The 25416-nt window shown below is 33.2% G+C and overlaps 1 protein-coding gene across 8 annotated transcripts in view; it reads right to left on the bottom strand.

Moving 5' to 3' along the window:
• LOC122022708 (serine/threonine-protein kinase ATM-like) overlaps window positions 1-24677 on the bottom strand; it is an 82154-nt gene extending 57477 nt beyond the window's left edge. For 2 of the 8 annotated variants that reach the window (XR_006123066.1, XR_006123067.1), the window contains exons 1-30: window positions 24472-24677; window positions 24297-24405; window positions 23040-23183; window positions 22228-22389; window positions 21944-22136; window positions 21430-21586; window positions 21202-21338; window positions 21051-21138; window positions 20841-20953; window positions 19122-19220; window positions 18059-18112; window positions 17385-17475; window positions 15978-16061; window positions 15769-15810; window positions 15580-15650; window positions 14520-14568; window positions 14017-14088; window positions 10485-10619; window positions 8583-8687; window positions 8318-8505; window positions 7191-7788; window positions 7003-7071; window positions 6747-6911; window positions 5866-5991; window positions 5657-5784; window positions 3772-3928; window positions 2641-2687; window positions 2489-2552; window positions 2171-2245; window positions 927-1046 (exon numbers count right to left, since the gene is read on the bottom strand). Coding sequence is in view for 6 of the 8 variants with exons in the window: in XM_042580776.1 (XP_042436710.1) it covers window positions 927-1046; window positions 2171-2245; window positions 2489-2552; window positions 2641-2687; window positions 3772-3928; window positions 5657-5784; window positions 5866-5991; window positions 6747-6911; window positions 7003-7071; window positions 7191-7788; window positions 8318-8505; window positions 8583-8687; window positions 10485-10619; window positions 14017-14088; window positions 14520-14568; window positions 15580-15650; window positions 15769-15810; window positions 15978-16061; window positions 17385-17475; window positions 18059-18112; window positions 19122-19220; window positions 20841-20953; window positions 21051-21138; window positions 21202-21338; window positions 21430-21586; window positions 21944-22136; window positions 22228-22389; window positions 23040-23183; window positions 24297-24405; window positions 24472-24540 (3711 nt within the window). In the remaining 2 variants the exon portion in view is untranslated. Of the gene's footprint in view, window positions 1-926; window positions 1047-2170; window positions 2246-2488; window positions 2553-2640; window positions 2688-3771; window positions 3929-5656; window positions 5785-5865; window positions 5992-6746; window positions 6912-7002; window positions 7072-7190; window positions 7789-8317; window positions 8506-8582; window positions 8688-10484; window positions 10620-14016; window positions 14089-14519; window positions 14569-15579; window positions 15651-15768; window positions 15811-15977; window positions 16062-17384; window positions 17492-18058; window positions 18113-19121; window positions 19221-20840; window positions 20954-21050; window positions 21139-21201; window positions 21339-21429; window positions 21587-21943; window positions 22137-22227; window positions 22390-23039; window positions 23184-24296; window positions 24406-24471 lie in introns of those variants that run through there. The other 6 variants (XM_042580776.1, XM_042580778.1, XM_042580777.1 and 3 more) reach the window with 6 other exon arrangements.
• Between the last annotated feature and the right edge of the window lie 739 nt (window positions 24678-25416).

Below are 25416 nucleotides of genomic sequence, written 5' to 3'. Positions count from 1 at the left end.
AGTAACAACTTTTACCGTTGCGCCAAGGCTCCCCTTCAGAAACTTGAACGATGATTGTTTTAAATAAATAGAGAACATTAAGATAACTAACAACTAAAGAAAGTCACTACTGTTCATTAGTAGAACTACAACAGAGCACAAAGGCCACACCAACACTGATGCAGTTCAAATAACAGCTAAGAAAAAGGTAAAAAAATAGATGTCATTATGTCAAACCATGGAACAGCATGCTATGATCTATAATATTATTAAGATGAGATACATTTTAATTCAGATTTCTTTGGACCTTAAATTTCAATTATGAATTGACTGAAAGAGGCGGCAAAGTCAAACACACAACATGAAGGATTAAACTTACTTTCTACTTGATTCATGAATTATAATTTCCCAAAGAGTTGGAACAGACAGGGCTTGATGTGAATGGTGGATCATATCAACATTAAAAAAAAATGATCTCCTTACAGGTTATGGTAATGATTGTCTGACCCAATTAGGGTTTATGATTTGGTTGGACTCCTCAATCAGTAATAATTGGTACTAGGAATTGGATTTTTCAATAATTACATGAATGTATAATTTGAGGGCTTTATATGAGAGATAATCAATAGCTACAATGCATCATCTAGGCAAATCTACTAGTCAATTGCCACACTTAAAATAACAACTTTAGGGCCTAGGGCAAAGATTATCAAATTATTTTAGTACATAACCAGTCTTATCGCAAAAAAGTCGGCATCAATCTACAAGTATCTGTCATCCTTTGCCAACCACTTGATATTAGATATCTTGCTTTAAGCACGTAACATCAAGGATAACCACAAAAGACCATGTTAATATTTTCATCTGTTGTAATGAAAACACTAGGAAAAGCACACATACATCTTCATAGACTTGTGTAAATACATGACAATAATCAAATAGTTTACCTTTGATATCCAATTAAGACGAGCATTATCTCCAGACAACATCAGAGGAGGTAGAAGCCATGGGCAACAGTATTTCACAAAACATTTTACACTTGATTCATCACAAAATAGACTTTGTACCTGTTATGTTGAAAACCGGCATTGTAGCTAATCATAAATTAAGAGGAATTAGCGGTTGCCTTAATTTAAAAAAAAAACAAAAGAAAGTTTTCCTTTGATCATACTTTCAATACTCTACTTAACATGCCATTACCACACCTGTGATCTAGCAGAAGATATTACAATGTCATAGTGGATGTGGAACAGAAAGCCATCCTACTATGGTTTGTGGCATATGTAAGACAGAATTTAACTGAAGCCAACTGATCTTGCTTGATATGTAACAACGAAGCATGACAAGGCATACTGACCTCAACCTTATCAAGGGCCAACAGAGAAAGAACAAGCACAATCAAGCAGAGAGGAGGTCACGACCTCAACCAAACCCTGACATCATTCATTGGGTTTTTTACTAGCACTATTTACAAAAGTGCCGGCAAATCTTCAAAAGGATCAATTGCATAAGAAAAAAACTGGAAAAAGAAAGGCAGCAACCTACATCACATTGTCATCCACCATTAGGCTTAAGATGGTCAAAGTGTATGTATCTACATAGTATATAAAGAAGCAGAAATCCAACATATCTTTCTGTAGGCACCAGATTGTCTAATCTAAAATCAGGGCATTAGACTATGGAATATCTGACTACCTAAGATTGCATACATACTATCTAACAATTCCCCTCAAGCTAGAGCATAAATTTCTTCCATACTTAGTTTGTTATTTGTGACAACAATACAGAGTTACAGGAAGAAGCTTGACCAAAATATTGGCCAAACGGCCGAAGGAGAACAAGTACTGGAATCAGTCTTTTCAGCAAAAATAAATCATAAATCAACATAATCGATACCTCTAACATCTTAAAAGAAATACCCTTCCTTGAATTAAGGCTCAAGACTGCCAGGCCTTTCATAATTAGATATATAAACACAGAAGTCTAAAACCACTTATCTTACTTAAAGGATTTCAAAATGAATGCATTTGAAGTACTTATTTGTGTACAATTTAAGAACTAAAAGTAAACAATGTCCTGCTTCCAGAACCTAATCCTACTCAATTTCCCTCTCAATTTTTCTTGAGATTGTAACAATTTGCACCACCAAAAAAGAACAAAATGGGCACATATTAAAGGAATCTATGCTTACCTCAATAAGGGACATTAAATTTACATCACAAGCCACCCAACGAGCAAGGATTGGACCGATCAGCTGCTCCAAGTACTGGAGAAAAACAATAAGGTAGCATAAACTTCTTCTCTTCTCAATAGGAGACAGTCAATTGATAAGCATAGCAGTAACATGGATCCAGCAAGTATCAAAAGCATAATCTCCAACAAGAAATGTGTTAATATTGACAAGAATTTGGCAATAATTCAATGTCACATTTTAAAAACAATAGTCATAGCTCTTAACAGAGAAGCGATTTTGGATTTAAGAAGTTTATATCAGAAACGGAGGATTTACCTTGCTTTTGGAAGCATATTGGAGACTTCTTGATAAATTGTCAAGAAGTGCATACACCAGCTCTCTTGGAAGAATCAGATGATGGAATAAAGAATATATGATTTAAAAATAAATAAATGATTCATAAACATAGACTTTGAAAAAGTATCTACCGTTCAGAGGGCTCCATAGCAGCAACCACACACATCATAAAGGCAGCCTATCAAATAAGATTTAAGAATAAACCAATGAATTTCATTCAAATAGAAGTAAAGAAATAATGTTTAAATTGGTATCTATCTTAAGAGGCAAGAAAAGTCTAGGATTCCCATACAAGTCATATATTTGTTCTAAACTGCAGACATGTGAGTTCATAGAAAACAGAGATAGTACTAGTAGATTTTTAAATTTGAATGAGGACCCGCAGGAATTGTCATCGACTTCAAAGAAAGTTCATTATCTCTTCATTTTCTTAGTATTCATAAAGAATCATCATACTGATGATGATTATTACTTCCACTGAAATTTTCTCTAATTGATATTACATCATACTGATACTATATTTGTATATAGAAAAAAATTATTATCCAATGATGACAGGTATTTATTAAAATTGGCAATGGTTAAAGTAAAACCAACGCATTCTAAGTGAGTCAAGATTTACTAACCAAAAAGAAGTCACATTTGATATGCCAGTGGTTTGGATGGCATTGACCAAAAACTAGGGAGATATTTTAACAGCATTTTATAGCATAGCATACTAGACCCAAGGTATTAAAATTTTGATATATGGTGTCAATAGTTTTTATAGCAGCATTGATATGCTAATCTCTGTCACTAAGATGAAAACTTAAGTTCTTGAACCAGCAGAAAAAGTAAGTTATACCTGATGGAGAAAAAGTGAGCATCTTTAATGCAAGGAAAAAATCCATTTACTTGCAAAGGTTTACACATTAGTAAATGCAAGGAGTGCCATAGGATGAACTACCACCAGAGCCATGTCTTACATTTGTATCTCTAGGAGTAATTTTAAGCTATAATATGGCTTGGAGCATGATGAGGAAGCATTTTATAGCATGACGTCAAGGCATCCCATAACAAAATATGATAACAAATCTTGCTGGCATAAAAGGCTTCGTACAAATCAATTAAGCTCAGAATTCTGGAGCACAACATGATTTAAACGTTTCACATACATTCTTACTGATCAATGTATCAATCAGATAAGACATGACATCTAAAGCACTTAACAACATGATACATTAGGCAATGCTGAGTTGCTGACTCTTAAATTAACATAGTACCTCAATTTCAATTTCTTCACTAGCTAAGGCCAGATGCGCCAAAGTGATAAGAGCTGTTTCTACAAAAAGTGTGCCCTGTGGACCTGCATCTAAGATCTGATGGGCCTTCACAGTCTTCCCTTTACCAAACCTCACCATTTCCAAACCAAAATTCAAACTATGAAACAGAAAAAAAAAAAATAGTAAAAAAATGGATAACTCAAAAACAACTGTTTTCTTATTGGTTTTTCCCTCCCAACAAATATTTGTGCTAAGACATGTTAAGAATTAAAAGAAGCCATGATTACACAGCTCATATATACTAAAATATATAATAAGTTGGTTATGATTTTAGTAACTTCAATCATAATAAATTGTGGGCAAAGAAAGCCCTTTAACTTTATTAGCAAGAAAAAGAAAGTAGCACAATTACAACACTTTTTGAAAGCAGAAACCAACATTTGCGTTGGGTCCTTGAACTGATGTCAAAATGGTCATAAACATGATTTCAGAATGATTAATGTTAAAATAAAAATAAAAAGAGATCATTTTCAGATACCACCAAAAACTTCAAAAAAAATTAATCAATTGAACTCTCCTAACAATCAAAGACATGGGACCACTAATTGTAAGAGAAGAACATTTTGATGCATTTTTAAAAGATAGAATCAAGCTGAAGGAGGCAATCAACATCTTCATGTAGGTACACGATAAGAAAATAGAGACATATTGAATTTGAATCTTAGTTAAAGTTTAGGCTGCATAAAAAGTAAGATAATCCAAATAGCAAGCAGTTTGTCAATATGGACTTGGATAACTCATTAAATGTGTCGTCCAGCTTGATGCAGGTTACTGAAAAACAGAGAAAATATAGGATTGACACTTTTAGTCTTCTCTATATTGGAGTGACAAAAACGGACAAGACTATCAATCACTTATAACAATGAGTTGTTTACCAATTTATAAATCTAATGAGTGGCTCATACTTATGGCTGCCTCATCACACAAGAAGAAACATAGAAAATCACTCAAGAGATTAGGATCAATCACTAGCCATAACAGTGCAAACAACTCAGCATAAATTCTTTCACAAAGCGCTATAATTAAGGAGCATCTTTAATAGTCAGGTCTTCTAACTAGTCTACACATAAACCAAGAGTTTAAAAATCCCAATCCAAGCTGGATTTTCAGTCATCAACTAGAATAAGACAATTTCAGTAACATGTTGGAGTGCCAACACATAATGTTAGTGGCGAATTGGTGGATGGTGGTGGAGGGAGATTAAAAAAAAAGGAGAAGAGAAGGCAGCAATATACCTAGGGCAAGGTTTCAAGTATTTTTTTCATATCAGAGTTTAAATCACTGGTAGGACAGCTAGGTTTTGGTACCATGTTGTGTTGACACTTTGTATGCTTTGACAAGCATAAAAGTGTGCCAAGATGAACTTAGATGGGTTAATATGATCTTACAGCCAACAAACAAAGACTACATCCAATAGATTCAAAAATCTGCCATAGCAAAAAACTGAGACGCAATTTTTTTATAGCACTAAAGAAATTAAATTATAAAAGTTGCAAGTCATAAAAAGGTGATCATGGTTAAAAGAAGCTGAAAAGATATCAGATTTTAGTCGTAGGACATTGTAGATTTGCCAGCCATGGAAATATAACCAATATTATGCTAGCCTATTGCTACCATTTATTATAATCTTTATGGTGTACCATCTATGATACAATAATGTTGATAGATTAAGCATATTGAGGAACAGGATGGAAGCCAAAATGGCAATCAATCATATATGAAACTAATCTTTGAAGCTAGTTAATTCACTTAAAAGACAAAATTACTAATCTAACATACTAATCAGATAAGTCCAATCACAAAGACGAAAGAAAAAAACATATACCAAATGTCATTGAACAACTCATTATGCCCATCCCATGTCTGAAAAAGGAGGGAAATCTTTCTAGCTAAAAAGAGTCTAACACGATAATCAGGGTCTTGCAGCATGACCAGAAGTCTTTCAATCAAAACCTGATATAACACATGCAAGATTAACTATGAATATATTATTGTTTTTAGATGCACTAAAAAATGATAAAACAAGTAGATCACCTGGGCAGATTGAGGCTCTATCAAAACAAGACAACTAATACAATTTATCAGCTCAATACGAGCATACCAATCTGCAAGACCAACCTCAGCAATTGCATTAAGGATGTTGCAAAGAGAATTCAAATCCTGTAAATGCCATGGGAAACATATCATCAAAGAAATCATATTTATGAAAGAATGTAAAAAATAGCTACAAATCAAAAAAACCATGGCACAGTAATAAAAAAAAATCCTCATAAACCAGAAGTATTAATCATACAAACAAAAAAGCATAACAAAAAATACAAGTACCTCATGTTTTTTTTTTTGTGTTTGATTAAGCTTTTACAAGCATACAACATAGTGTAACTACAAAAGAAAATATCAACGATATTGCAAAACAATGACAATGTCCACCAACCATGAGGTAAACTTCATGTTTTTGTGCTTAATTATGTTTTAACAAAAACTAAATAAGATTAGTTAAATTGACAAGAAATGTTGACTATATCGCAAAACAATGACAATCCCAACAAATCCACCAGGAATCAACAAAAATTTAAAACCTAAGCTTCGCCTAATTGTTTAAAAATTAGGCCAACATACTGCAACTTTTTCCAAGTTATTACAGATTACATGCATGATCTAATACACAGGTTAGAAAATCATAAGGATTTGTGCTGAATTTATTATCAAATAGACAACTTTCCAATATGTCAAATGAATCAAGTAATAGAACAATTCAAAAGACAAGGCCAAAAGACCTCTTATATGAGAATTCATACCCAAAGTAAAAATAAGAAACCCATTATAAATTATGCATTTTAGGAACAACTATTACAATGTCACCATTCAATAGAGAACAGAGCCCAAATGGCAACATTCAATCTGTAAAACCATACCTCAAATGGCATGCTTTCATTGGATACTTGACTCTTCTTCTTTGAATTTCTGCTAGAATAAATGGACTCCAATGACTTCAACAGAACATTAATGCAAGTCAAAATATTTCTGTTATAAAACTTCATAATTCCATCCTTATTTGTAAAGTCACTTATCAAACTAACCTGCTCAAATATCAAGAATACAAAACATCAATCTATACCAAAAATACAAATATAAAAATTCATTTCCATGCAAATAATAAGTTTGCTGTACCAAGGCAGATAAACTTCCCGAAGGGCCAGAAAAATGTTTGCAAAGGTTAAACAAAATATTTTCACGAACCTACGATAGCAAACAAATTGAGTGCTCAGTCAAATTGGAAGCTCAGTTACAATCCAAATTGTATTCTTGTACAAAGAGAAATAAATTGAGAAATTTTATTCTTAAGATGAAGTAGCTACCTTAGAGTCATTTTCTTTCCCCATCATCTCAGACAAGATTTCCCATGTACAGCATGGTAATGCTGCATAAAAATTTGAAATGATAGAAACCAATTCTAACTTCCACTGCAAAGGTGTTGAAGAAATGGAATTTTTATTCCCACGCAGTGCAACAAGATCCACATCTTTTGAAGATACATAAGCATCAAGCTCCATATCAACAATTCTGGCACTATGTTCAGCAATTATACATTGTGAAGAATCCATAGATGATACAGATAGATGGTCTATCTCAGGCATATTGCTTGAAACATTTGACAACACATTGAATAATTTTCCAAAGACGACCAACAGTTTCTCAATTGCATGTGTGACCCTGACAAGGTGGCAAACAGAGCCATCATTGCCACTCAAAAGCTTAAATAGTGGTGAGGACAACAAGCTACACAGAGAGGATGCAGTGGACCCAGCAGAGTCAAGCACAAAACCAATATTAACAAAATTGTAGCATCTCAATTCGTTGCATCTATCCTCTACCACCAAAACAATGTGATCCAGAATCATTAAAATATACTCAATAACCTTAGCGTGAATGACAGATTTATCTCCTTCTGTAATCCTACAAAAGGAAAACAAACAGCAAGCAAATAGAATGCATCAGCTGTTTATGCAAAAAAAAAAAAAAAAATTGATATGCAATATTGCAATAACAGAGATGGTTATCTTGAGAATAATTGATAGTAGCCATCACAAAACCCACCTTTTCCATTGCATTAATGAACAAATTCTATATGCATAAAATGCAATGCTTTTGTCAATCAAACAAGAACAGGAAATATCATAAAGTAGTAGATACAGTGGCAACCTGACTCAATAACCAGGTTACAGTTTCAGTATGACACTACAGCATGCCAACAAATAACTCATCAATTGGGCTGAAAAACAACCAACAAATAGTGTAATTGAGAAGCTTCAAAGAGCAGAATTCTCATAGTACCTGCTCCAGTAATCAGTACGTAAATAAAAGTACATAATATGTTACCACAGAAGAAGGAAATGATTCATAGCCCAGAGAGAAAAGAGGGAAAGCAACAACAATATCAATTAATGAAGAACTATGCACAAACAAATCACAAAGAAGAGCCAACCTTGATATTATTGAATAGTAGATGCTATTACACAAAAGGGAACACAAATAAAATTGAGATGAAAGAGAAGTCTCTGCTAAGTTGGAATTTGAAGTTACAAAATCAGCAAGGTGTTCTTTAAGTTCATGAATTAATGGTTGTCTGATCTGATTGGGAAGGCATACACAACTATGGCAGCTTGTTTTCTCCTGAAAGATACCAATAATGATTGGTAATAATTTCAAAAAGTAAATGAAGAATCAAAATGAATGAAGAAATAATGCACCTTAGAGGAAGGTACACATTTAATTTCTGCCAAAGCTTCCACAGAACATTCTAAAACTTTTTCAAGATGTTCCAGTTCATCCGTCATCAGAAGAATCTGTCCACACTAGTATCAATTTATCACTCAGAAAGAAAGTAAGGTATACCTGTTAAAGCCAATATGTAATTTCATGGTCTAAATGATTAAAAATACAAAGATCCCTCAGTATTTGAAGTATTAAAATTGGTGTCCACTACTACAATCAACAAATTGCAATCTTTAATTTCTACAATAGACATTGAAAAATGTAATTCTTAATTGTAAGGATAATAAGACTATTCAATTGATGGTTTTAACATACTTCTATAAGAGTTGCTGTCAAGGACTACTTTGTTATATGCAAGCTGCTTATGGAGGTCAGTAGTACTGCCTGCCATTAGTACGCAAGAAGAAGCCTAGCAATTTGTGAACTTTGGACCTATATCTATTTGAAAGGTCACTGTAAGGGCTACAAGTACATTGCTAGAAAGTGAATATGGTTGCCGCACCACTTGTAACCACGAAGAACTCTAACTTCTTTGCAGAAGACAGACCACAAACAATTTACAAGGTCCTTTATGGATATATTGTCAACATTATCTCAAACATACTTCAAATGGCTTTCCCTAAAATTATCAAAACTAGAGTTTGACGAAAGGCAATACTCATGATACTATTTTGTTGTAACTACCAAGGTTTGAAAATCTTGATGGACTTTTGGTCGTTTGACCAGAATGGCAAGGCATAGTGGTACTATGTTGTGTCATGCTAGAATGATTTTGAGACAATAATTGTTCATATTTGAGCAAATCAATTATGTTGATTAATTAAATAATAATTAATAGGCAATTGATTGAATAATTTAAAAAGGCAGCCTGGAGCAAGCTCCCGCCAATGCGGGGTCCCGGGGAAGGTCTATAGTATGTAGCCTCAATGCTATTGATTGATGTTCATGTGTTGGCCAAAGTCGAGTACTGTTCTCCAAGCAAAACAAAAATTATGATCATCCCTGTCAACACAACTTAAGAGTTAATCCATGGTGACTAGCTATTCCTTATAAATAGCATCCAAATTTAAGCTCCCAAAGAATGAGAATAAGTAGATTATCATAAGCTCTTCTTGCTAAACAAAAATTCCTTGGAATGCATGTTAAATGGATAGAATTTTGTGTAGTTCGATCATGGTCTATAATATAACTAAATGGTAAACTTCTTTGGGAGTAGGAAGGGATCGATGCAAGGGTATTCTATGGTACCATACCAATTTGCTAGTGTTACACAACACTTCTCTTTACTACTTAATAGCTACATGGAGTTGGTTCCTTAACACCTCATCCATATTTAAGAGACACTTTATAACTCATTCAACTTTTCTTGTTGCTTTATTCCTCTTTGTTAAAGCAAAAACTGATTCTATTAGAACAATTATGGAAGTCATCCACACTTTTCGTGTTGTCTCTTAATTTTTGGAAAAATGTGTCAAGATCTCAGATCTTTAGACACATGATCAAGCTACAATGCAAAATACAGCTGAAGTATTTGGTACCAATTTTGATGCTCTACCAATATAACTTCGATTTTCCAGTCACATATGTGAAGCTCTACTTCAAGAATTGTTGAAACATAGGCAAACTATCTTATGCTGGAAAATTGGACATTACAAGAAATGAAATATATGGGAAAATTCTTTTTGAACTTTTTGTAAAATGCCTAAGAAATGTATAAGCAACCGATTATATCAAGATTCCTTTGGAATGGTGATGATGCAAGGAGTATTTAAAATGCCTCATGGAGCAACACGAGTACCATTCAAATAGCAATCAGTCCTAAGAATAAATGACCGATGAAACAAATATACAGATAAAAAAGTGAAAAGTAGCATAACCTCGGCACAGTCCTCACAAGATCTAGGAGCCATGGATAAATGTCCAGAAGGAACAGGAGACACAGTACCAGCACAAAGAGAAAATACAGCCTCAGGAACGAGTGCAACCATTTGTGCATTCCATACACCAGCTTGCTGCAACTTAAGAAGTATTAGTTTAGTAGTCGAAAAAGTTGACCTAGAAACGAAATATAAAAGGCAGGCAAGGTTGAATATTCTTCCAAAACATACAAACAGAGACTTCACAAATGGAATTTGATAGCGGTGTCAACATAAACACCGACATTTATCTAACCATTCTTCAAGTTTTTAAATATACATATCAGGAAAAGAATGCAAAATCAATATGAGTAAGAAATATAGAGATTCCTATAATTGAAAAGAAATGCAACTCATACAAACAAATCCGCTTATCCTCCAAGTACTTTGCCTATCTTTAGTGCGAAGACGCCCCAAGCCCAGCATCTAGCAAGTGTCGGCATGACTAGGCTGCAAGTAAATTTTCCATGTCGTTCGCACCCATACCTTCTTAGGACTGGGACGTCTAAAGAATTCATATGTCGTCCTGCCAGTCTTTGTCTAGCATCAGAGCCAAGCCCGTATCCGAAAGAATTTGGTTCATTATTAACGGTAACCTCTTAATCAAAGGTGAATTTGAAGGGGATACTTCCCAAGACCACACATCTGCACGCCTCGAGTACCTGTGGTGGACCCATTTGATCTAAAGAATGTTTGCTTTCACCTCAATCCATCAAAGTACCTTAGCTAAGTTCTAACTTTTTAACTCCCGGAATCCCAAGCCTCCTTCCTCCTTTGGTTTACACATATCAGCCCAAGATACCAGAGGATGTCTCGATCTCCACTGATGGAACAATAGATTAAAGGCTGCATGCACAGTTTGTTCATCATAATACAACTTCATCAACTCGATAGGAACATGTCCTAATTGAATCAAGAATTATGAACTTACATGACGATTGGCTCATAGCTCTATAATCTGGCTATTAGAATTTATCTCTTGCCATACCAAGAGATCAAATTGCCCATCAAAACAATGTAATAACACCTGATGTGGATCTTCTATTATGGATAAACTTCCCCACCAACATCAATATATCTCAAAATTTGGGCACGATGGCAATACTGATACAAAACATTATTTCTAAGAGTGTTCTTAAGATACTGTACAGCAATATTTAATGTATCATTTTGAATTGAAGATTCAGTACTTGGCTAGAACCAAGGAATCGAATTTAATTCCATGTCGATCTGCACTAGCAAAAATTTTCAATTGGCCTACGGTCAGCATGCAACGAGGCATGAGATACATGCCGCAGGAATCTTGAGCTGCCTTCCTCCTCCATGAGCAACAAAACAAAGGAGCAGCAAAGTAGAGTAAGGTTCCACAGCGATACTCTGGAAAGTTCTCTTCCACTACTTCGTCCACCTCCTCCTCCACCGCATTATCGGCCCCTTCTTCAGCTACCTCATATTATTCATTTTCAACCTCCTACTATCTCCTCCTTCGAGCAACCAGCACCCAATCGAACGAAACAATCCCATTCCAAAATAGTATTATTTCAGCCTCTAACCAAAACTCTGAATTAGAACAAAGTTTAAAACTTGACTACAACGATACAGTTCTTCACCATGCCGTGTCAACAATTGGCATGCTTCAACATAGGTTGAAGCATGAAATGATTTCATAGTAATTCTATTTTTAATCTCATTCAGCATAGCTTGATTGCATTCCAAGAACAGGTTGTGAAGCTATAACATCTGAATCAAATTAATCTAGTAGATAATTTAAATGACAAAGAATATAATTCATATAACTAAGTATAAACTATAAATTCAGCTAATTAATATTAAAACTAAAGTTAGTTAATATATACTGATATTTAAATATATTTAAATATGCACTAAGTATACAGTATTATAAACTAAATAATTATTAAGGTAATGGTGTTTTACTAGTTTATAAACCTATAAAAATAATATTAAAATTAAATATTTAATAATTATTAATATATCATTAATAAAGCTTAATTAATTATAAACCCCAAAGCATATATAAACACAATTAACTATTTTGTGGTATATATAAGCTTAATCTTTATAATGTTAGGCTTTATATATATATATAAATATATATATATAAAGCCTAACATTATAAAGATTAATTAATGATAACATTAAATTAAAGTCAACATTATTACATTATTAATAGTAATAAAACCCCAATACTTATTAATCTATATAAGTTGCACCTGGGAGAAAATAAAGGCCATCTTAGAGAAGAGCAGTGTGAGTGGAACTTGGTTATATTATCATGAAGAAGTTAATGGGAAAATTTGATTAGGGTTTTTCTTAGCCTAGTAGTCCCCTCATTGATAAATGTAATTCAAATGTGGTTGTATGATTGATTCATCACCAAGAACAGAAACCAGGGCTCTAATACTTTGAGCAAAATAAATTTCAATTTAAACTACCTGCCACTATTTTGCACTTGCTAACGTTAGCTAATTCTTTATCAAACTCTGTGATGGTTGCTAACTGAAAAAGGAAGATGACTCAATGGCATTTCCTTATATAATGCTTCCTATTAGCATCAAAGAAATGCAATTTTCTTTTATTCATTAAAAATTGGCTAATTGAGTAATTTCCTTGATTATGTGCTTTCATATGTGCTCTGCGAGACTGGATTTGTTTATACTGAATGTTGCAACACTTACGACGGATTTACGCATGCTGTGATGAATTATACTAAACAGAAATCATTTTACTGAAATTAGTTCAATCTGCAGATGGAAACAGCTAGTATTGACTAAAAGAATAACCTCTCTTTTTGTGCTTCAATTTGAATGCAACATGGACAGGACCAATTTTGAATGAATGTACCATCATAACAAAGTCAGTTTGCAATGTGAATTGACTCTCACACAACTCTATGAATGCACTGTGGCAACAAAGTTGGTTCATAATGTGAATCAATTTTTTGGATCACCAAATGAGAACATCAATGACTTCAAGTCATATGATATTTGTGCATGTGAAAACAGAGACAACCAAATAGAATGCCATTTTGACTTGTTTTTTCAGAAATATTAGAGTAAATTGACAAACTGTAAAGTGGGAGGGGAAAATTCCAAAGACTGGGATCAGTTTGAGCATCAAAAGCAATATGTACTTTTCATCTTGCTATACCACATGGAATAATTCTGTTTTTAAGATATTCTTGTCCTCTACAACCAAAAACCATGTACTATTAGTTGTTATTAGATTGTGAAGGAGCGTTTTTTTAGGTTAATACCTATGGAGCTATGTCAGTAACCTCTTTGAAAATTAGGGAGCTACAAGTAAATACCACCTATCACACGGTGTCAAGTGTAAAGTTATGTTTAGAAATATATAGACCTATATAATGGTGACATGTCTGTATGCTTGTGAATTATTTTAATCACAAATGAAGGATGATAGAGCAACTACTATGGCAAAAGTGATCCTCTAAGATACAATACAAGGAACAAACCTTCATCTCAAATATCTCCAGAACTGCTCTAAGCAAATCTTTTCTAAGATACAAAACATCACGAACATCACCCTGCATTACATAGCTAAAGCTTGAAGAATAAATTTGACAATTGATAACACAAATTAAAATAAATTTGGAACATAAATCAGCAAACAGAAGAATACACAGATGCAACACTTCCTTGAAAGAATAGCAGAGAGAAAAACTGAAACAAGGATTTTCTTAAGCTACAAAATGTTTTAGGAAGTAACAAGTACATCTAAGGTCATACAACAAAATTATATAACCAACAAAGTATATCCTTTTCTGCTGCCAAGAAGAAACTAATATTTAGACTACATGACATGATTTGGCCACTACAATTTACCAGATTATATTCAGTCCTAAAAGATCAGTTGAAAGTAGTCATGGAAGAAACATGAATCTCGAATCTTACACCATGAAAAAATAAAAGCACTTGAAAAATGTACTAAGAAAATACAAAATGAAGAAACACAAACCTTAGCACCTCCTTGTGAAAAATAACTAGTGACAAAGTACAGTGTAGACCTGCAGTGGCCAATTCCAACCATTGTTCATTCACAATGAAATATTTTTTCTTAAAGGAAGATCGGAGATTCAGTACTTGATACATATTACTCAAACAGTGCATAATGTGGACAAAAGACTATATAAAAAGAATACCAAGTAGTCTACTAACTGTAGCAATGTTATTGATGCAGCACTGTCTCAATTGTCACATAAATTGATTGATGTCCAACTTATTACACAAAAATAAAAAGCAAAACTCCTTAAGGAACATGATAAGGAAAAGCATTAAAGCAACATTATTTTGTGACAGTAAGAGACTTGATGATGATGCAAAACCCTAATTATAAGAAGATTTAATAGACAACCTCAACGAAGATACAAGTTAATCTCATCTTCGATGCAAAGCTCTAATTTTTTGTATTTATAATTTCAGTTCAGAATTTTACACCACCAACATATTTTTTAAAATTTTAATTTTTTACCTAAGATTTGTTTGTTTCTATTTCACCCTTATATATTTTTCATAAAAACTACACTTTGCATTTCATTGATTATTTCAGTCCTTATATCTTATTACTAAAATATTTAATAATAAAGACAAATTCTATTATAAGGTTATTTATCTACTTGATATAATTTATTATCATGTCAATTTATTAATTGATTGAATATAATTTTAATCTATTATAGTTTACAGATATATTTGCATAATAATAAATTGGACAAGATTTTCAATTACTAGAATTATTTTTACTAAGAAAATGTTTCAAATCAAACATATTTTAATTTTTTCCCCCTTAAAAATGAGTATAAAAAGTGAGTTTTCCAAACAAGATTTATAACTTTCATCTCTTTCAGAACGTTCTTATTAAGATATACCAAACAGATTCTAATTTTAAAAAGAAAAAGAAAGAAAAATTTTATCTCAAAATTTTTAATTAAATTGGATAGAAAATTTTAAAAACAAAAAATGGATTCCCAAAATCAACAAACTCTTGCAGTCCAATATGGTTACATGGAAACACATACATTGTAGGCATGTGCTTAAACGTCCTCAAATCCCATATATCTTGAGGAACTGCAATTACACTAACTTGATCCTGAAAGATAAAAACCAAATGTGAGTAATATCCACAAATTCATTTCAGAAAATATAACTCAAAAATCTAGTCAAAGCAAACATACAGAAAGAATTCATATAAGGTAAAAGAAGCTTACCCTCTCAATCATATTGCCAAGTAGTGTCAAAGTAACATCAATCTGCATGAATGCCCCATTTACTTTACTTAGGACCATAAACTTTACAAAGAAACAATGTCATGAACAATAACTGCCCACTTGGTTAATGAAGGACCACAATTTTACAAAGAGAGCCAGAATGAAAATAATAATAGCATATTATGAAATAACTACAAAAGTTTACTCACAATAGAAGAGAAACTACTCAGAACAAGTAATCCCCGCATCAAATAACTCCAAATCTCTTGCCAACAATTTCTGAGATTTGTAATCTTAAAATAAAATAAATTAAGCTTATCAGGCATATATCAATAAAGGAATTAATAAAAAAAATAATGAAATAGCACATTCAAATAAACCATTCATGATAATGATAAACCAACATAACATTACATTGGAAAATAAACATGCATAATTTTCACAAATCAGAGAAAAAGTTAAATTCAATTGAACTCTGATACTTCAAAAACGCCTCTTCTTGAAAATCTTGGCACATCACATAACAATATTTTAATTGATCTTAAAACTTTCTATTGAACATTGATATAGGTTCAAATGGTATATTTGTATCAGTATCCAGGAGTTCATAGCCTTGTGTTTGTACCAAGTTGTAGAGTTGACACAAGTTGTAAATTAGTGCTTGTTTGTAACCTGTGTTTGCATCAGTTTTAATTTTACATTTTTACATCAGTTTTGCAGTTTTCAGGTTTTCAATTTGCAGTATACATCTTAAGCTGTTGTTGAGTTTCTGTTTCGTCTTCCCTTTCAGCAGTAGCATTCCAAGTAAATGGATTTGGAGTCATTTTCCATCTCTCCATTACCTCCAACTACACAACCATAGATAGGGACCTCTTGATATTTAAGCATGCCTAAGAATCTCATTTAACAATCAAAGACAAAACAGGTGTTAATTCTGACCTCCCAATCCTTTACCTCCTCTAGCACATTTTCTTTTAATATTAATATATAAATATATCGATTGGCTCATTTCCTAACAACTCAATTTTTTGGGAATGGCTATAACATCAAAGCGCAGCAAGAGGTCTTAGGTTCAAGTCCTACCTGTTCAATTCAAGTTTAAAGCATTCAAGTCAAGTATACACGCACATGAAAGGAGGAATAATAATAAATAAATAAATAGATATATGTTGACGGACAAGCGGATATCATATCATCTACAATTACTCATGTTAATTAACAAGAGCAATTCATGTAAGAGAATATCTTCATGTTGTCATGAGTGATACATTGACAAACATTTTAATGAAATGTTTATATTGGGAACTCATATAATGAAATCATTTTTAACATACACATGATAGATTTTGAAGCAGATTCACAGTATAAAAGATAAAATTCTAGTATGGTACACTGCAAAATCTTACATAAATGCTTCACTGGAATAGTGTTTGATGACATTGAATTAAATGAACTGTTTTAAAATTATAAAGCAATCAGCTTGAATATTTTGGGGCACTTGATCAATTGATTATTTTTAAATTTCAAAATCGCATAAGTTTAACATGGATCAGTCATAGAAACTGCATCACTATTGTTACAAGAAAAAAATACTCTAAACCTATGCAAGAAATGACCTCATTTGAGGTGAACCATGAGTTCTTGGGACGCTCTTCTAGGTGATGGAAACCATGAAACAGGAACACAGATGAAAATCCCTGCAATGCCCTTCATAGTGGTTTTGATGTAAAAAATCATGATAAACAAATTGTAAGATAATAAATCAGTGTAACCAACAAGAAACTAAAGATAATACTTGGAATACATGTAAAGACTACCTGTGAGGCAAAAGGCAAAGATCTATGATCACATCAAAATAACCTTTTAAGGAAAAGACGACAGAAGATAGGTGGATGTCAGGAGATGATGATGTATGTAATGTTCATAACAATCAAGATAATCTATTCCAACACGCCCATGGGCAGCTATGACAAACAATGGCTCAGTAACAATGAATTAATGATGTCCAAAGTTTGTGACCAGATTATGCAATATGTATGTCTATCCTACCAACACAGCAAGCTGATAGGATTAGGAATACTTCTGAAAAGCCAATTCAAAAGCAAAAGGAAAGAAAATAGGAGCAAAATGCATCATTGCATATGGATACTGAAGGATTCAGGATCTAATGAACCCAATTGCTGGAAATAAACATTTTAGGTAGACAGAAAATAGTTAGGATTTAGGAAATAAGAAAGCATAAACATAAAAAATAAAAAACTGTGGCCCTTATAAGGATTGCATGCAATACCGTAAAAGCCAAAGAAGTGCATCATGTGAATTCAAAGTAGAACCACCTAGTATCCTGAAAAGACAAGGAATTTCAATCTTTATCTAGGCAAATAAGCTACTCAAGTATCACAAAAGGAAGTCAAAAGAAGAAATATAAAACATAACATCTTTAAAAAAACTTGGATAAGATAGAAGGAAAGAAAGGTGCAACTACAGCCCTAGCAGATATGAAGTAGAGGTTCCTAGTGATACAATGATCGCACTGTGTTCCATATATTTTTCTTATGAGAAAGATGGTTGTGCAATCTATAAGTCATGCTTATGAAAAAGGTGGTCGAATAAGCAAGAAGTGAATCAGATTGGAATGATATAATCTATTTAGCTCCCAATCAACATGGAGTCAGATTCTTGTACTTGACCCCAATATACAGCAAACCTTAGAGGAGAAAAAGGTGACATTGAGTTTTTTATTTAGATTTATTCCATAATGTAGAAATTTGGAAGCTTGCAAAGTGAACCTGACAGAACTTACTCTATAATAAAATCTGAATTTGCTTGAATAATTTCTCATTAGAAGATTAACTGAAAAGAATCCGTCACAAGAACATGCATTTAAATGATACCATAGTGAAAATAGAGAAATCATGTTTTGGTGTGGAAATACTAAAAACCTATTCATTTGTTTACCACATACAAAGACTTTCACTGCATCCACGATTCAGCACTTGACCTTAAACTACTATCGAATTAGAGTTTACGCAAACCACCTAGTGGATATATATTCTCATGTTATTCAAATCTTCAACTGCTTTGACATGGCAAAGCCAATTTGTTTTGATATGGGCAGGAAACAAGCTACATGCATGAGAGTAAACTCAATGCATAGGAGAGTCCTTTACAAAGAGAGCACACAAGAACAATGTTAAAAGACATTCAATATTTGTAACAAGAGGTTTTAGACTTTTTCAAGTGCATAGGAAATGTCCACCATGCATCACAGAGTACATTTTATAGAGATAACAAGAATTCTAAGACTTTTTTTCAAATGCATTAACAAATTTCCACTATACATCACAGAATACCTTTTCAAACCTTCAATCGCACCTTCAAACCAATAGATTAATAAGGTCTTATCCAGTCGAAGACCATAATTATGAATAAGAAAAGAAAATGCCCCGTTCCTGAAATACAAGGTCAAAGATATATCATAAAGTCAAATTTGGAGTTAAGATTCTCAGCAAAAATTGACTCAATAAGCAATTATAAGATATTAGAACTGCTAGAAGATAGTTTAGTCAAAACAATACTCTTAGAAGTTAGAACACAAGCATAAGTGCGGTATAAGTAAAAATTGTGTCATCAATTAATTGCAGAATCAAACTGTAAGAAAGCAGTATTGGTTGGACTACGGAACAAATTGTAAAGAAAAAATCTGACATTTTTATTTATCTTTGTAATAGCAGAAGCAGAATTTCCACTGGAATAGAAACATAAAGACTATGATTGAAAAAATGCAAATCCATAGACAAAGAAAATCAGCATAAAAATTAGGGGTATCAATTCAGGTGGTTCGAGTTCGGGTTGGGAAAAAAATTATAAAAAATCCCAATCTGAATCCGAATACAACCCGAACTCAAACCCGACCAACCCGATTAAAAATGACTTCTTCTTTTTTTGGCTATTTTCTCTATAATTCTTCACTTTTATGTCCATACTCCATCATTATCATACTAACATTGATATTAATATACATAAAAACATCTTAATTTTCAAAATAAAATTTAATTTAACAAAAAAAAAACTAAAACCTAAACCCAGGTCAACTCAACCTGAAAACCCTCCAACCCGAACCCGAAAACCCAAGCCGAACCTGATTTTTTTCGGGTCGGATTCATTTTTGACACCCTTAATAAAAAATAGTCAAATTTATACAAGCTACTGCAAATGTTTCATGATTTGATGAACCTACCAAATCCAAATATATATGATGTGTCCATGCACTACATCTATACAAGTTCCAATTGAAAAAATTGGGTAGTTTATGCAGGACAGAGGATCTCTTCATGTAAAAAAAAAAAAAGCCAACTAGGTGCACGAAACTCCTCCCAATACGGGTCCCGAGAAAGAGACTATTGTACATAGTCTAACCCTCCTTTACAATAAGCTATTTTTGAGACTCAAACTCGTGACCTCTAGGTCACTAAACAGAAACTTTACTATTGTGTCAAGGCTCTCATTCATGTAAAAAAGTAGAAATATATAGGTCATAAAGACCTTTAGTAAAATTTACAAGGATGCTACGTGACATATGCACTAATAATCCTATCATGCGCGAAAGATTTCTAACCTCAATTATAACAAGGAAGAATAAAACAATTATCAAAACTAGGCTACTCTGCAACTATTAATCACACATGAATGAATGTAGTGATCCATTAGATAAATTGGTCTCTTTCTATGCAACTCAAGCTTTGGAATAAGTGGTTAACAAAGCAAGACGTCCAAAGTTTGAATCCTACGCATCAAACATATACACGCATATAGTTGGGCTCATACCTCATGCTGGGCATGAAGAAGTGTTGAAGCTATCATCTTGAGCTTTTCAAATAAGTGTTTAACCAATCATCTTTAACAACAATAAATTAATAATAGAACATTTTAAACCAGATTTGTTATTCTAGGGATTAAATAAGAATTCCTACTTCGTATGGAGACTCAATTCTTTTAAGAAATTCATAAAATAAGGACGAATGCTGAAACAAGATGCCAACAAGCATCTCTCTGTTGAAGGTAGTATTTACCGTAGGCAAGAAGCTTTCATGATCCCATCCTTAACACGACCAGCAGCATGCTCCATCTTCAACCGTTTCTCATTACTCTCAGTACAAGTCGCTTTGCACTTAATTCTGCAGGCCTGGAGGATAATAAGATTTTGCAAAGATCAAAAATCTGAAATTATTGAAGAATAAATTTAGAAGGAACATAAAGAACTAGTCATCTAGGGCAACTGCCTGATAGAAAACAGTGGCTGCAAGCTCCATGAGGCTTTGTCGAATGCTACCAAGAGATCCAGATTTATCATCTTTAGATACATCGTACCTGAACGCAATGCTAGCATAAGAAAGCAATAGAAGGTTAACTGAGCAAAGAACTACAACCAACCAAAGCACTCCAGCAACATTTATGCCATGGTCAAATTCTTTGGTGATAACATCAAGAAATTGTTCTATAATTGGAGCTCCTTCTGATAAACTTCGAATCAGGCTTAGTTGAATCCTCATATAATTAATAAAGGAACTCTGCAAAGAGAAGAGATATCCATGTACAAAGCTTATCAATTAAATTCCAAAAATTAGTAGCCACGACCAAGGTTCAAGAGATTATGGCAACCTTTAGTCCTTGATCATGAGTGGTAAGCCAACACCTGAATATAATTTCCTTCACGGCAGAATGAATCTCCAAAGCCTGATGGCCAAGATTCGGACCATCTCTTAACAAGTATATATTCAAGCATTCCATGAGTTTCCTCAAAACCTTCCCTTCATTCCTGAACAGCTCCAAAAGTGTTTTGATATCAGAAATATTTGATGTTTGATCTCTAACAACACTTTTTTTTTTGTTAGGTATAGCAATGGTGATTATTATTCATATCTTTTGATATTCAAATCCATATTTTTGAGGTTGACAATGATAGTTCCTTTCTAAGTGAACTAGTAAGTATTTTTTTTTTTTGTAATTATTTGAATAGGGGATCTAAGAAAAAGATTCATACATCCAATTGGAAACTCAACATTACTAGTAGCTTTGATAGTTGTTGTTTTGAAGTCAGTATTAGTAGTTCTATTTCAAGTAGTAAAAGCATATAGAATATGACGAGGTCAAGAGCCAACAAGATACTCCTTACCGCACTTTGAAGAAAACTTTTGTAAATGTCTGCACAACATCTTCTCGAATGTTATCTGGATAATCACCAGGTGGGTTTTCTAAGAGAACATAAAGAATTACGATAGTGCGGAAACTATCCTCATTGGAACCGGCCTGGCTAGGATTCAAATCCATCAATGTACCCAACTTGGTGGTGTAGAGAACTATTAGACCTGCTAGCAGAGAGATCTAGAGTGTCAATGACAACAAAGTTTATAGTGTTTGTTTTAAATGGTTGCAAGAGCTAATACAAGAAACACCCACCGCAATAAACCCGCTTCCTCATTTGATATCGGTACTCTTTGACAGTTAGAAGATGCCTAAGAATGCTGTTGTATTCTAACTGATAGCTAGGAACATCCTTAATAACATCCAATGCATGATTGAATACCACTTTCACAACAGAAAATAAAAGAAAACTGTTTCCTGCAACAATACATATTTTCTCAAAAGATATTAAATCATAAAAATACATGTTTTGACTTCTAAAATATCTACAAAAACAAATACATGCTTGACAGAACTGTTTCTAGATAAAATATAGTGATGAAAATGATTTAAGGGTAAGTAATTAAATAATAAAGAAAAAATTAAAATTTTCATTTATGAATTTGATGATCATTTGGTAAAATTGTTATTGCATTAAAAAAGATAAAGCAAAACCTATAATTAGTAGTTTTCCCTCTTCAAGGGCCTTTTGACAAGTTTACTAGTATATTATCCATGCATAGCAATCTAAATTGAACAAAATATGGTTGAAGCATGCATATTCAAGGGAATGATAAAGTAGAAATGTGCAACAAGCCTTCGACGAACAATCAATCATAGAGTGGCAACTAAACTCTTCAACAATAAATTCAAATGCAACATCTAAATTATTTTCCACCAATTTCTTATTATTATTCTTTTCCATTACTGGAATTTTGAATGTCTGATGGCAAACAGGATTCAGCAATAGTTAAAAGATGGAGATAAAATAAAAACTTTTCAAGACTACATAATGTTAACAAGTTAAGTATCAAGAACACATGACAACAGGAAACAGATAAATCATCTGAAACCATTCTTCTGCATACCTGAGATCCTTGCATCTTCTGCATACTGAATTGTCATTCGAAGAGTCTTCGCAAAGATCAACTTTGGTGGGCGTTTCTTACTTGTAGAAATTTCTGACGAGATGCATCTCATGAGCAACGTGACTAGAAAAGGCCATGTCTCAGCTGCCAAAATTAGCAACAAAATCACATGGATGCAAAGATCAAACTCCTATTGTTGTTTAAAGATTAAACATAAACAATCTTTAGTAACTTTCATAGAATATGAAATGTAAATATCTTAACATCAAGCTCAAGGAGGGTTTATGGTGTCAAAAATTGTTGTGACCTATGCTGACATGTAGGCCAACAGCAAATATTGAGTCAATTCTCATTTGTTAACGCAGTGATATATTGCAGCATTCTCCAACAATCATTAATTTTTCACTAAATTGACAAAAATCAATGATCAGTGTCACTGGATGATTTCTTCTCTCCATAAATGTCCTTACAACATAGTCAGATCGCCATACTAATCCAAATAAATAGCAATTGATGTAGCATCCACCTCCATCTTTGTACCCTAGAGTTGGTGACAGAGATGGATTTCATCCACACATCCCTAAAACTTTCTTCATGTTTAATATATGATATCCCTTGCTTTAATTACCACTTGAGCATGAGGTGCATATTAACTGGATATACAAGTATCAATCTCAATTCTCAAAAGACCACTGAATGTGATCTTACAATTTTGCCATGTTTACATGCTATTTTAGACAAAAATGCATTTACAGTTGAGGTGATGGAGAGTCTTTCATGCTGGCATCAAAAGGATTAACCATATTTCTCCTTGACTTCATAATAACCTAACAGCTTTGCATTGGAACAGTAAACACCTAATCCAATATGCATAGCAAGATAGGATCTTTAGATTCAGCAATTGGCCAATGTCAACTTTCAAAAAAAGCATGAATACTTTGTTAAGTGATGGATCAATGTAATGCTAAGCAGCTTCGCATAGCATTCTACATGATGTATATAATGGTGGAGAGGGATTGTTTTAGTTATGTACACCAATTGAGACAATGATCATCTTCCAGAAACCTGTAACCGAGGATCAAGTTGGCATAGTCCCATGCTACCTGCTCTGATCGACTTTGGACCTTACCCACGGGAAAGTGTTCAAACCCTAAGTAACAACTGGATCATTCTACCATCTGAAGAACTAACTATCAACAGTATATTTATGTCATACGATTTGTGATCTAACTAACACTTGCATTGCAAACAACTCACAGTGTGGGATCTCATCCGGCTTGATCTTGGCAGTGTTCCGGCTGAGAAGCTTGCAGAAATCCACCGATCGCTCACCTTCTAACCAGCTACTCAAAAGTTTTACCCCTTCCTGGCAGAGACGATAGAAGTATCAACTAGGGTGAGTATAAAGGACAATGCGAGGGAGGAAGTTCACCTCCCGAGCTTTGGCTTTATCGGACGATAGCTTGGAGATGATCTCCTGGACATCCCTCGAGGTCGCCATGGCTCCGGAAATGGCTTCGCCTCCTACTTCGCCATGGTGATGGAGCGCGAAGGATTTCAAGGGAGCACTGCGACCGCGGATGCGGAGGAATAGTAGAAGACGTCGAAGGAAGAGAGCAAGGGTTTTCTAATCTCCTGTATACTTCCTCGTTTTAATAATCAGCGAGGAAGAAAGTACGGAGGATACATTAATTTTTTTTTAATATTTTTTTTATTTTTTTAATCAAAACATTCCGCTCTTGCGATATGGATCCAATTCCTAGTGTTTGATTAATTCGGGAGGGAATAGGATTTTACATTAGCCTAAATCGAGAAACAAAAATGGATCAGATGGTCCAGATATAATTTATGTTCATGACATATTAATTGATATTAAAAAAGACATATATTATCAAGGAATGAAATAAAACAACAATTAGTTTGCCATTTTTCCTTGTCACTGTAGTCGTTGTTAATTATAAATCAATAACATATAAAGCCAATAAGAACTTTACGAAAATTAGGATGAATATCTCATTGGACAAATCCTCGTCTTTTTTAATGGCTTCCTCTTTTTTTCTCAAATAAAGACACTAACTTTCTTTTTTTTACCTATATTTTAGTAAATAAAATATTTATTTATGATTATTCAAAAATATCCTTATATTTTACAACAATACTTTTCAAATTTGCTTAAAGAAAAAATTGTTAATTAAAGAATGTTCTTTATAGATAGGATTTGTAAATGTTAAGGGTTCCTAGGTCAATTTGGTATTCAATTTGTAAAAATTTATTTATAATCATTTAATATATACAAAATTAATTAGAAAATAAATTTGAATAATTCATTAAACTAAATAAATAGATTCGAGTTAATATTTAAAATTAATTAGAAGAT

This window comes from Zingiber officinale, chromosome 9B (assembly GCF_018446385.1).
Source record: "Zingiber officinale cultivar Zhangliang chromosome 9B, Zo_v1.1, whole genome shotgun sequence".
Classification (NCBI taxonomy): Eukaryota; Viridiplantae; Streptophyta; class Magnoliopsida; order Zingiberales; family Zingiberaceae; genus Zingiber; species Zingiber officinale.
This window is presented reverse-complemented; position numbering and strand designations above follow the sequence as displayed.